The sequence below is a fragment of the Periplaneta americana genome, chromosome 14 (assembly GCF_040183065.1).
Source record: "Periplaneta americana isolate PAMFEO1 chromosome 14, P.americana_PAMFEO1_priV1, whole genome shotgun sequence".
NCBI lineage: Eukaryota > Metazoa > Arthropoda > Insecta > Blattodea > Blattidae > Periplaneta > Periplaneta americana.
In genome coordinates this window covers 83,467,095-83,480,669 of record NC_091130.1, presented here as the reverse complement: position 1 = coordinate 83,480,669, position 13,575 = coordinate 83,467,095, and the positions used below count along the sequence as shown (strand labels likewise).

General features: G+C 35.0%; 1 protein-coding gene across 1 annotated transcript in view; it reads left to right on the top strand.

The window, feature by feature from the left end:
- The window catches only part of LOC138713520 (uncharacterized), a 29,840-nt gene extending 18,490 nt beyond the window's left edge, over nt 1-11,350 (top strand). The window contains exons 3-4 of the mRNA XM_069845691.1: nt 2,502-2,799; nt 9,978-11,350. Of these exons, the coding sequence (XP_069701792.1) occupies nt 2,502-2,799; nt 9,978-10,862 (1,183 nt within the window). The 3' untranslated portion in view covers nt 10,863-11,350. The remainder of the gene's footprint in view (nt 1-2,501; nt 2,800-9,977) is intronic.
- The last annotated feature ends 2,225 nt before the right edge of the window (nt 11,351-13,575 follow it).

The following is a 13,575-nucleotide window of genomic DNA, read 5'->3' as shown; positions in this document are numbered from 1 at the left end:
ATTTTATTCGTACGCTGCACCTTTACATTGTTTGATCGATTCTATTTGAGACTTATAGACACTATCCGTGCAATTAGTTCACACATATCGCTTTCTTGGCAGTTATTTGTTATTACGTTATTAGGTGGTCTTCATTCTCTTAACGGACTTTTGATGTATGACATTCTTGCTCTCTGAAACATGCTGTGAGAGTAGTCACTGTCAGAGTGTCAGGTTAGAATTCTGTTACTTTGCTATAGCGATATGCATGCAGGTTGAAAATAAACGAGCTCACGCAACTCCGTCATCCGATACGGCCATTATCGGCCTTCATTAATCTTCCATATGAACAGTTCTTCTCCTTTAATTATTACACATTGTAAATTTAAATTTAAATTCAATTGTATTGCAAGCATTGCTGTCAAATCTTGAGAATATTAATAAGCAGACAAGAAAGTTGACAACAACGTCGTAACTTTAAGTCACCACTTCGAACGATTTAAGAATAAATTAACGGCGTCAGACAGTTCAGCATTCCGATTCCACACATGCAATACAAAGTTATAGTGCGACATTTTCTGGCATTGAAAGAAACAAAAGTTATTAAACCTATTAATGAAGCAATTTGTAACCGAATGGACACAGTTTCGATTATCGACAAAGTGGAATATGGAGAGAATAAATCAACCGTGAAGACGTTTATGTCAACGTTTATCTCATTTGTCCTAAATTAACTTTATAACTATAAAAGTAGTACTTTAATAAAAGTCTGTCATAGTTATATAAGAATGGCCGTTAACATAAATTGTGATTTAATGAAGGTTTGCCATAGTTATATAAGAATGTTTGTTGGTTCACCACATAACTTCAGAAATTAAATTAATGACACTGCTAAACAAAATACTCTTCTCCCTTCTTTTCCTTCTTCAGTACATAAATTTTGGTTCATAAAAAAAGTTGTTCATCTTCACCTCCTCTATCATCCTTCAAAAGTTGTAAACGATCTTTTGACTCAGTCTGTATAGTGGCAGTTGATATCAACTACGATACACATCGAATTGCTATGTTGAAGGAAGAATAATAGAACAATTTTCGGCGACTTAATTTCAATGGCTATACAGTACGTTGACATTAAAACATCACCGCCTTCATCACAATATAATTATCATCTACGTGAGTAGCAGATGTTATGCATAATTTTGTCTGACATTATTTAATTTTACTTTGACATCCAAGTACAAATACATTTATTTATGCACCTATTTGAAATCGTCCTGCATATATTTAACTTCAATTTTGTCACATTTTGTGTACCTTTGTAGAAAAAAACATTTATTATGCTTGTATTTCGCTGTTACCTCTTGATTTTTTAATTTCATTGCTTTCCGAACATTTCTTTCAAAATTTCATTATTATGCTTTGCAGTTTACAACTATAAAGGAATTTAAATCCAATTGCTCTTGCCTCAAATCTATTCCATCTATAAGCTACAAAATCTAAGAAATCTTCATCCTCATTATTATTTAGAAAGATACAATTTGTAAATTCTACGTTCAATTGTCTTGATCTGAAAATAAAATTATTCCGGAGACTCTATTCTACCATAAGTAACGGGAGAGGATTGTATTTTTAATTGTAGGCTCATGAGGGAATCTACCAAAAATCATCAAGACGAAATCTTTGTTATTTATTTTAGCAAAGTTAAGCTTCATTAAGCTTAAATAAAGTAGTACGTAGATACAGTATAATCTAAAAGCGTAATATGCAGAAACAGCCTCCAAAAAAGGTGTAAGACCAGAATTTGAGTGGCCTTTCCCTCACATTGTTGGAACTGTGCGTGCTTGACACTGCTATTCTTGATCTTTCACTTGTTATATGAAGGGTTCAGAGCCATAGTGGGCCAAGCGCCATTTATTAAAACCGGAGAAAGCAAGGGTTAAAGTTAAGTGAATAGTTTAATGAAGACTGAAATGTCACTTAGTTTTAATGTGTATACTTTATATTACTTACTATATGTTTCCATTAAATTAACCCTTCATTTTAACCCTTGTTTTCTACGGTTTTAGTAAATGGCGCTTGACCCATCATGGTTTTGAACCCTTCATATACTGTAGGCCTGGGGCCTATAAACACTTTTTCTTTTACCGTCCTTATTACACTGGATTACTATTGATAGATACGTACACTGTTCTTATAGGGACTGATTTAGGCCTATACGTTACCAATCTGCCTCTACTGTAGTGTAGGATGTGACGCTTCTGGCTTATCTTCTTCATAATTAGAAACAAACACAAATATTATTCAAATACTAGTAGATCAAAACATTTTACGCTGCATTCCAAATTATTCTTTTTGCAACTTAAAACTTGTATTCGCAGCTACGTATTTCTTCAGGTAATTTGTGTTATACGGGATAGACCTGTCCCAAATGATTCAACATGATCTTACGGGAGGTTATCGTGTCAGCCTGCTGTCAGTACGCGGACTTTCTGACCAAATATGTAATGTTTCTGTTATGTCAGCATCCAGCAGTTCGCGGCGGCGGGCGTGCCCCTACCCGTGGGCGGACAGTATGTTCTGCTGCAGCAGCCGGGCGCCAACCCCGTACTCTACGTGATGCGGGCCGACCCCGAGGGCAAGCCCGACGGCAGCGACGAGGGCGGCAGTGGAGGCGGCACCTACATCGACTCCATCTTCAACTTTATCTCGTCACTGGGCATCCCTAACTTGTCGACAACGACCACCGAAAAGCCGGGCGATACGACGGAGGCTTCCAGCGAGAAGATCGACCCTGTCAAACCGGAGTCTGACCCCAAGAAGGTAACAAACAACTCACCTCTACTTCATTCTAATTCCATAAATAGGCATCCATTTTATTTTTCCTATTTCTCCTCAGTTTCTTCTTCTGCTATTACCTCGTTATTTCTCTCTCTTGTGTCTTCCCCAATGTCTTTATTTTCGGCTTCTCCTCCAGTTGCTTTCACTGTTTCACCATATTCTTCTTTTCTTTCTCCTATAACTTTTGTTTTCCTTCTCTCCATTTCTTTCCATTTCTTTCACATCCCTCCGTCTATTCGCTTTCATAGCTGATTCCATTCTCCATCTGCTTCCTTCACTTTTTATTTCCTCTTCTGCTTCTTTTTCTAATCCTCCATTTATTATTTGCGTCTCTCATCTTCCTCTATCCACGTATCTTCTTCATCTGATTCTCCTACTCAATATTCGCCTCTCCCTTTTCTTCCCGTGTCCTCCTAATCTTCTACCAAACATTTCCCTTTCTTCTTCACGGCCACTTCCTCCTGCTTCATCTTTCCATTCTTCTTGTACTTTTTCTCAACTTTCTCTTTGTTCTTCTTGTTATTATTACTATCTTCCTTTTTTTTCCTTTTTCTTTTTAACCTCACCCATCTTCTGTCTACATTCCTCCTGTTGATGATGCTGATTATGGATTGGTAGAGACATGACAGAAGGATAGCAAGTATTTAGAGAAAACCTGACTAAATTCTGTCCTTGTCCATCACAAATCTCATTTGGTTTCTCCGAGATTTGAATACTCGTCTCCTGCATTGATCTAGAGTCTTAGCTAGACTGTTCATGCAACCGCGGCTCTTCATTTTCTAATTGAGTATACACTCTGAAATAATTTAGCTTTCTTGTAATGTATGAGATAGCATGAAGTTTTCATTCACAATCCAACTTCCAAAACATACACGCACAAGTCAATTGATAGGAAGAGATTTACTAAATTGCGTTGTTTGTCATCTTTCGAGTATCTTACGGGAAGGAATAATTTTAGACGAATAATGCAGTTACGTGCAATATTGAAACTCGCGAGATTTAAGACTGAAAGCGAAATTCATTAACCTAGAAGATAATACATTATTTGACAGACTTACGGTTGCATAATTATACCAAATTTTCTACACTCGGCGATATTGATTTAGTCTCTAGCACATGAATAATCAAACTTAAGACGTGTTCAGTAGACAGATTCTGCATGATGATAACTTTTTCTGAATCTTAAGATTGTCTCAGTTTCCGAAGAAGATTCAGTTTAGGTTGTTGTGCTAGTAGTGTAATACAGTTTTAATGCCACATACATACTGGGAAATATTTAGTTAATTTATAACCATATTAGCGTCGGTGAATATCTGAAAGTAAGTGTTCATTGCTGGTACATATTCTTAGCTCGTCAAACAATTTCATCAATTTATATCACAATTAATGAAATCAGATTTCATAAACAACTTTATAGTTACTTATAAGACTATACTTCTTCACCAATCCCATTCAGTGAATATTAAAGCATTAGCAAAGCATAGTCAAAAGACAAAACAATAGCATTTGAGGAAGTGTATCAAATTCTACAATTTGAAATTTGCAATCAAAGGATCAAATATTTGACAAAGATCTGCGAAAACACAAACTTGTATTTTCAAGAGTGTGAACTCTATTTATTGCTTTGCGTTTCCTCTGTTTCGGCTTCAATTCGCCTCTTCAGCTAGAGAAGTGTGATGACAAAAATTCTGTCGATCGCTACTCTAGGACAGAGTGGTGAAGGAAAGATCTCTAACGAGAAATTTCTAATTGTAGAATATTAAAGTTTAAACATACAAACATTTGGAACAATTCTTACCTTAAGCAATAAAATAATATTCTTGTCTCAATTATTAAAAATTGAATATTATTCATGTAAGTCTATACAAATAAATCGTTTTGGTAAAAACTCCAGCCGGTTGAAATTATACCTTTGTTAAGTATCTCAGTACGTGATTCCTTATTTTTAATATGCCAATCTCGATTTTCGGTTATTTTAGTAAGGCTCAGTTTGTCTGCTTCCAATTATTTGTTCAGTCAACCTGAACTTGTTTCAAATGGATACATTTAATGCGTATACTGTTGTATATTTCAGATTGCAAAATACTTTTATTGCGTATGATAATTTGAGTTTTATACACCTGGTCTGGACGGGTAAGAGACACGCCCATATGGGCATTAACAAAGCAAGTTCTACCACCTCTAGCATCGAAATATTAACTACTGTACTCAGACCGTACAGAACCACTAGGCGTTTGGCAGCGTTCAAACTATAGTATATTCATTTAAAATTTAAAACCATCCAATTAAAAGTATTAAGGGGAGAGGATAGTAATTTTTAAAACTTTTTTCCTATTTGGTGTCAAATATTAATTTTTTGTATGTAGAGAGCTCATGGCTATAGCAACTCAACCAAATATAAATATTTTGAAAAAAAATATTTGGGAGCCAGATTTGAAAAAAAAATGTACCCAATGCAGGATTTTACTAAACTCGATATATCTAAGCCATTTTTTAAGATAAATTCAAACCGTTTGTTACAATTTATTTGTAAAAGCACGCTCTACAAACTGCCTGTAACAGAATTTTGATATTAGTTCCTAGATTTGTAAAATAAACAATTAAAATTTAATAACATTTTTTTATTTTCTTTCTTGCAAACAGAGAAACTTATTTTTAAAATGAAATCAATTAGGGAAATTCCGTTACAGAGAAAAGTCTCCTAGTAGTCTAGAGAATGTGTATTCTAAATTTCATTCATATATCTTTATTAGTTAAAAAATTATATCGATTTTTGTCTGGCAATGTAGCAAAAAAAATAAAGTTCCAGAAACGGCAATGAAAGGGGGTGTGATTTAATAATCCAGAGCGCAGAAACTTTAAAAATGGCATCTCAACATCCAATAAGGGCACAGATACCCACAAAATGTTATACAATGTATTCCACACACATCACAGAGTATTTTAAAGAAAAATTTGGTTTTGAAAAAAAAATGAAGTTCCGGAAACAACAAACAAAGGGCGGTGTGATTTAAAAATCCAGAGCGCAGGAAGTTTAAACCTGGCGTCTCAACAACCGATAAGGGCACAAATACCCACAAAATATTATACAATGTATTCTACACATATCACAGAGTATTTTAAGGAAAAAAAGTTTTTTTTTTTAAATTTACTCATTTTTCACCAAAAAATACCATCCTCTTCCCTTAAAGTTCGAATAATCCCAAAAGGAAATTAAGTTAATAACGGAATCTCTTATATTAACGTGTTGTTAAATCATCCAGAGATTTTTCATGCAAATCCAAAGGTTAATCACTTTATGATTTCATGACTACATTATTTTCATAAGTGCTTTAATATAGTTCTACTCCGCTTCGAAGTGATTTTAGATGCATCCTATTCTATTTAAATTTGAAGCTATTACGTTTACCGTAAAAAAATCAATTGAAAATTAACTAATCCCTTCTCTACTTTAGAAACTGTATACTAAAACTGCGCATATCGTTTTTCGTAAAGTTCTTAATTTTAAAGCCAATAATGAAATTATTTACTTCAGCGAAGTATTGTGTGTACATAAGCCACGACTAATAATAATAATAATAATAATAATAATAATAATAATAATAATAATAATAATAATAATAATAGGTTTTTTTCTGCAGCAGTTTCCAACCATCATGAGCATGCACACATCGACTTTACTGTTCGTGAACTACTTGTTGATTAAAGTCAGACGTCAAAGGCAAACCGTCACCAAATTATTTTCTGACTTTCAGAATAATTTGCGGATCAAGCGCAAGCCAATCTCAAATCACAATGACGTATGTGCATTAAGATAGTAGTACTTTACTGGCACACACGTGCTTTTTGCATTAATAGTTTATGTTTCCATGCTTATCTATATTTGGTTATTATACGGAGAAATTTAATTACATCTTCAGCATACGAGATTAGTAAATTATTTTATAGTACATGAGCGTTCGTGCAGGGTTGGTTTGAAACCGATCATCGCTGATCATGCGCCATAGTTGAGGTTGGAGCAGTTTTCAAACTGTTGTCAAACCATCACAAACTCGCTGCAAAAACAAACCCAATAATAATTTAAATTTATTCCATTTAGCCATATGTGGATTTTTCCAATCTGTTAACGATTTTTTTCCTCTACATATCACGAACCATCTATTAATAATTCCCTCTTCCAAATTCCTCTTCTTCGTGTTGATGTTAAATTCACTGGTCCGATTGTAATTACATCTGCCATTTTTCTTCTTTCTAATGGACTCCTTTTACAGAATATTTGTCAGTTTATCTCGCATTGTCATGTAACGTCTATACCATGTCCAAGAACCTTTCTTTCTTTCTTTCTTTCTAGTAAAAATTATTTTTAGTAGGTTATTTTACGAAGCTTTATCAATATCTTAGGATATTTAGCGTCTGAATGAGATGAAAGTGGTAATGCCGGTGAAGTGAGTCCGAGGTCCAGCACCGAAAGTTACCCAGCATTAGTAATAATAATAATAATAATAATAATAATAATAATAATAATAATAATAATAATAATAATAATAATAACAACACTTAAACTACCATATAAAAACAATAAATTATCATTTTCAAACAGACTTTCATCCCCGCCATTTCATACACCCTCGGAATAAAAATCTGATTCCAAAGTCCCTTTTACGTAGAGCGGGCATCATTTTTGTTATTCTCCAATAGTTTGTGAAGTTTTTCTTCTTTTATAAATTAATAAGGAATTCCAGCTTCCGAACATAGAGATTGCACTTCCGAAGATTATTTTATTTTCGAATTCTTACCAATGTCAACGTTTCACTTCAACAAAAATTATTTTGTAAATGTTAACTTATGCATCTTTTCCTGTTTTCCTACCACATATCGGGATTTGCAGAGTTTATTATGAACACTTCTATTCGTTACCTGGCAGTCAGGTGAGAAGACTTTTCCAACTACAGTATCACTCTCTACTTGCCATTCATTTTTCTCAAACTTTCTACTTTTACATATCTTTCTTCCCATCATGAGTTCTCTTCCTCTTGGTTTCAAATCTGTTTCCGCCCACTTTTTATAGCCACCTGTGTTGATCGATGCGTCTAATCTCCATATACATTTTCGCATTCTTCCATTTTAACATGTTTTAATATTTATCTTTAATTATTGTTCCAACCCTTATATTCCCTACTATATTCTCATATTTTGCTTTGTCTGCCGAAGACTTCTGTGGTTTCTCGAAACAATACTCTCCAGAAAGATACAATGCATATCAAAAAGTTTGTTCGCAGAGGTTTTTATTTTCAAAGGAGAAAGCTTGGTGTGATAAGGAATATCTGGCTCGTACATTTTTCCTGTAGGCCCCTAGTCAGTTATAAGATTTCTTCGTATTACGTCTAGGGAACCCCAGTTTTATTTTCCTTCCGATCGAAGCCGTACTAATATTAAAATCCATAGTAACCTTACGTGTTCGCACCCACGAACACCGGACCAAATGGCAGTTATGGTAACCATTAGGCCCACATCACCGGGTATAATCATTTCTATTATTATTATTATTATTATTATTATTATTATTATTATTATTATTATTATTATCCACACCGTGAGTAGTAGTTGTATTATTACAATGAAATGGAGCATATCTTGCAATTATGTTTCCTGCCTATGTAGCTCCGGAGTTACAAATTATTTACAAAACACATTTATAGACAATTCTGCATAACTGGTTGAATTTTACATTGTGCGCTATTACAGTGTATGGTATGGAGTAATTCTATAAAACTGTTTATCACGGAGATAACTTCCAATAATTTTGTAGTGAACATACACTACCGGTCAAAAGTTTTCGATCGCCTATCTCAACTATGGATTTGTGGTTAAAATAGGGATTTCGTTTTGAATATTCTATCATATCATAATGCTAGAGAGAGAACATATTTATTTTGTTGGTCTATTTAGTTTTTCCGATGTGTTTGTACATTGAAATAAAGTATATAGTTGTTTTCAAAGCTGATCGAAAAATTTGACCGGTAGTGTGTGTGTGTGTGTATCCAGTTGAACCAATAACTAGTGGTTTGATTTTTGCTTTGGTGCTTCACATACCATACGTTTATAATTTAAAGACCATGTCAGCCTTCTTGTAAGATCTCTATGAAATGGAATTGCAACATCTCTAATGATACATTTCTCTCGGGCTGATTGGATACCACGGTCCTACCTAATGACAAAATTTTATTGAAGTTTTATTATTATTATTATTATTATTATTATTATTATTATTATTATTATTATTATTATTATTATTATTATTATATTAATATCAAAAGAAAGGACTTACAGATGGAGAGATTATTGGCTTTGTGAGGATACAAAACAAAACGCTGTGCATATCGTCGTTGTTCCTGCAATAATTCCTATATGCAAAGTATAAAAGTTTTCAATAGGAATAAAAAACACATTTATTCATCTTATGGCAGCCATACATAGGAGACTGTGAATTCTTACATTTTCGAAACAAAGAAATATAATTACATATAGGAGATTTTATTATTTGCTGTATCACTATATAAGTTATCTAACAGAGCAAAAATCTGAAAATCGTTAAATATGTCACATAGAAGTTATTGCAGGAACAACGACGATATATTTTGCCACTGGCTTACTCTTACAGAGCTCAGAGTAGTTGTCATTTGAAGTCTGTTGACATTAAAAACATAAGGATGAGCAGCTTGATAAACCTGGCAGTCAACATTGGATTGAATCTAGTTCGACAACCCTATAAAACCAGGGAGGAAATATTGTACAATAGAAAAGCAATGATCAAAGATTCATTTGGGAACAATGTTGAGCCAATAGCTTCCAGTATACTACTAGTACTACTATTACTTCTAATAATAATAATAACAATAATAATAATAATAATAATAATAATAATAATAACAACAGTGGTGTTGAAGGAAACAGTTATCCTGCCGGATCTTGGCTAATATTACGAAAATTGTGGTTGACAATTAATGTAGAACTAATTTTAGCCACGTACTGAAGTTTCTACTCTCAGTGTAATTTATAAGTAGTTCATCTCATTCTTACTGACGCTAAACAATCTCTGAGGCTCTTAAACAAGAATGATATCAACATAACGTACCACATGAAACGCTTCTTTCTTCCAGCCTATCAAGGTAGTGGATGGTCAAGGCAGTTCTTCCTCAGAGCAACAGTCTGCATCGTTGGAGAAATTCGACGAAGACGAACCCAGCCCCAAGCCTGCGGCTCCGGCCGTGCCTGCCCTCGTGCCGGCCCCCGGACAGCGCTTTGTTGTGATTGGCCAGCCTCAGTTCTTCGGCAACTTCGACGCCCTACGGAACCACGCAGTCCACCAAGGGCTGGGTACAAACGGTGCTGTTTCCAGTTTCCTGCTGCTTAAGAATCAACAAGTCGTGCCTCTCGACAAGCCTCAAGAGGACGCCGGAAATGCCGTGTCCCACGTCCCCGGTACAAGCGCGCTGGAGTTCCAGAGGTACATCAGCTCGGTCAGAGAGAAGCAGACTCAGCCAGAGGTTGCCAATGTCGCATCTGCGCCTATCGGCTATCAAAACCTCGTGTACGTTGCCAGGCAACCACCACAAGGAAGGCCTCAAGTCAGTCAAGCGGAAGATTCCGCTTCCATAACAGTCGAGGCACTGAAAGCGAGGCCTAACGTGGTGAAAGAAGGAGAAGAAGGCTCGGAAGGCGATGAAGACGCGGAGGACATAGAGGCCAACAACCCTCCAGGCCCTTCTGTGGCGCAGGTGAAGCCCCAGGCCATTGCTCTGGCCGGACCTGGAGGAGTAGCGGCCGCCGCGCCCATCGGTACGGCCCTGGTGGGACCCGGAGGTTTGGCCGTAGCTGCGCCGTCGGCCACGGCCGTCGCGGGCCCGTCTGGCGGGGCTCCACCTCCTCCAGGGGCACATGCTTCTGCGGCTTTGAGTTCCCCGGCAGCCTATAAGGCCTATCTATTAGAGCAGCAGGCCAAGGGCGGCTATCCTGGAAGTTATCACGTTGCCTACACTGCTTGAATATCGTAAGTCGTCGGTAGGCCCCCACCGAATTCGGCAGATGAAAACTTAACGGTCCTCACAGCTGCGTGCTCCACCCTATCACCAAATCATTTGAAAGAATTTTCGCAGCTTGGAGCAGTGTTGCCAGATGTATGGATATTTTCTTCAGAGTAGGGAGAAATCGCAGGATATTTGAAATAATGGTAAAGTTAATGTGAAAAGAAATCAACCAAATGTAGAGAAATTCTATTCCTCCAACTTGCTTCATTAAAATCACAATCACAATCACAAATAATCTACAAAAATGCTTTCAAATTAATGTAGTCAAAATTTCTAGAGAACTTCGTGTAATCGTTTTTGTTCAAGCAGTAGCATGTCATTAATAATATTGCACTTCCAGGTACTGCTGGCGTTTAAAGATCGACTGGCAGACTTTAAATCAACAATGTGAACGATTGTTAAAACTTATACTGTTATAAATTTCAACTTTCTTTATAAGGTAATACCCAATACTATTGTACTTCTTCGCAGTAAAAGTGAAATATTACAACAATTCCGTGCATGATTTGGTTTCATAATATTGGTGTAATCAAGGAAAACACAACTGGCTAAAAAAATGTATGCCACTATTCACTTAGGCAAGAAAGTCTTAAGACAGAAAGTCAGTATATAGCTACCGACAACACTAGCTAAAAGAGATTTTGAAGAAAATTGTGCGTGTGGTTAAGATTTCAAACAAAGATACATGAAGTAATTATTTAACGGTAATAGAAAACTATTTCCACTCAAAATTATTAAGATTTTTTTTTTCAAATCAATTATTAACTTCTGATCTACGGCGTCTATGACCCAATAGCATTCTGCTGGAGCGTGAAACTTATTAAAGATTAGCACTCCTCCTGTAACTCACATCACTGGAATTATTATGCCAGGCAATTTTTAAACATTAACACTGATTAGAGTATAGCTACGATTAATTTTTCTAGACACAGAAAAGTAAAATAGATGAATCTAATATACAAAAGTCATGTACAGTTTCCTATTGCTGTTTCTTTATAATGAAGCTCGAAATATCTTCGAATAATTTCTTAGTATAGGTGGAACATTAAGACTAGATGCTATTCACACATACTGTATTCAGGGTAATTAATTATTGGGTTGAATAAAACACCTGAAGAATGATGGACTTGTGAAATTTGATACTTTCATAACAAGATACTTTTGAGATCATAATGGATACATCGAAACATGAAAGTGCAATATCACAAATTCATGCAAGATGTTGAGGACTGTCATTACAGAGGTTTGCTTTTGATGAAGAGTATATTCTAAAAAAAGAGAGATTTAAAACGGCCTACAATTAAATTTATTCTATTTATAATAAAAGTGACAAATTTTTGTTATTTATTGATAAAAGCTCAAAACAAAAATATGACAACTCGCAAACTACATGCAATGTTACATGACCTTCGTTCCTGCAACAATAAAGTGTTTGTTAAGAAAAATCTGTGTGTTTTCTTGAATGCTAACATACATATCTCTTTCCATCCCCATACAACACGTACAGTACAGAGGTTATAAATGGCAATGTGTAAGAAGTTTCTTTCCTCCTCCCTTTTTTGCACAGAAATTATATTTAATTTACAACCACGAGTACAAAAAGAAATTAAGTTAACATAGGAATTCCAATTATCAAATATGCTCTTAGACGATGCCGATTCAATGAACAATCAAATTTTTAACAAGCTTCAGAATGGTTTATAAAAATTTGCTATTTTGTACAGGATTTGGCAGAGGAACGGACGATTTTAAGGAGCGTACCATACGTCTCTCACAGCATATAAAGAATAAACCATGTCATTAATTTCAGGGGTTATTCTTTGAGCTATTACAAACAAATAGTTTAATACAATTTTCCCCGTTTTTGTTTGCTTTTAGAGATAAAAATTATACATCTTGATTACAGAACTTTTAACACTATATCACTTCGGATTACGTATTATGTCTTTCTCGTGTTAAATTTTACCGTACCTGGTTAACATGTTTCGCCCTGCTATTGGCCTTCTTCAGAACTGGTTGTTGCTGATCTTGGCGCCTTTTGTTTTTATATAAAATATTTCATGACGTGTTGTGGGAAAGCCATTGATTTAATTCCCAATAAGCTCAGCCAGTTTAAGAGAGAAGTGCATTATGATAATAGCTGATTGAAAGTATTTTAATATTATCCTTTAAATGTGCTGAAATTTGATCCGAACAAATGTAACTTTTCGTTCTGCACAGGAATTTTACATTTGTTCGGATCAAATTTCTTCACATTTAAAGGACATAACTAAAATTCTTTTAATCATTTATTATCATATAAAACACTACTCTCTTAAATTTATTGAGCATATTGGGAATTAAGTCTATGGCTTTCCCGAAACACGCTATGAAATCTTTCATATAAAATAATTTTCATCTCGGAAAGTAAGCAAATCCGAGCAAAACTGTATTAAACTTTTTTTATTTGAAATATCTCAAAGAATAACCTCCTGAAATTAACGACATTACTTGCAGTTCAACCTCTACTTATTTACATTTGTTATATTTCTTTCTTTTTGGTTCATACTATATTGACATTAATATTAGACGTACTTTTGTAATTAAACGCTTACACAAGAACGACAGTTCTGAGGTTATCAGACGTGAATTTCGTCATTTTAATTTATGGCATCATGATTCCTTCCCATTT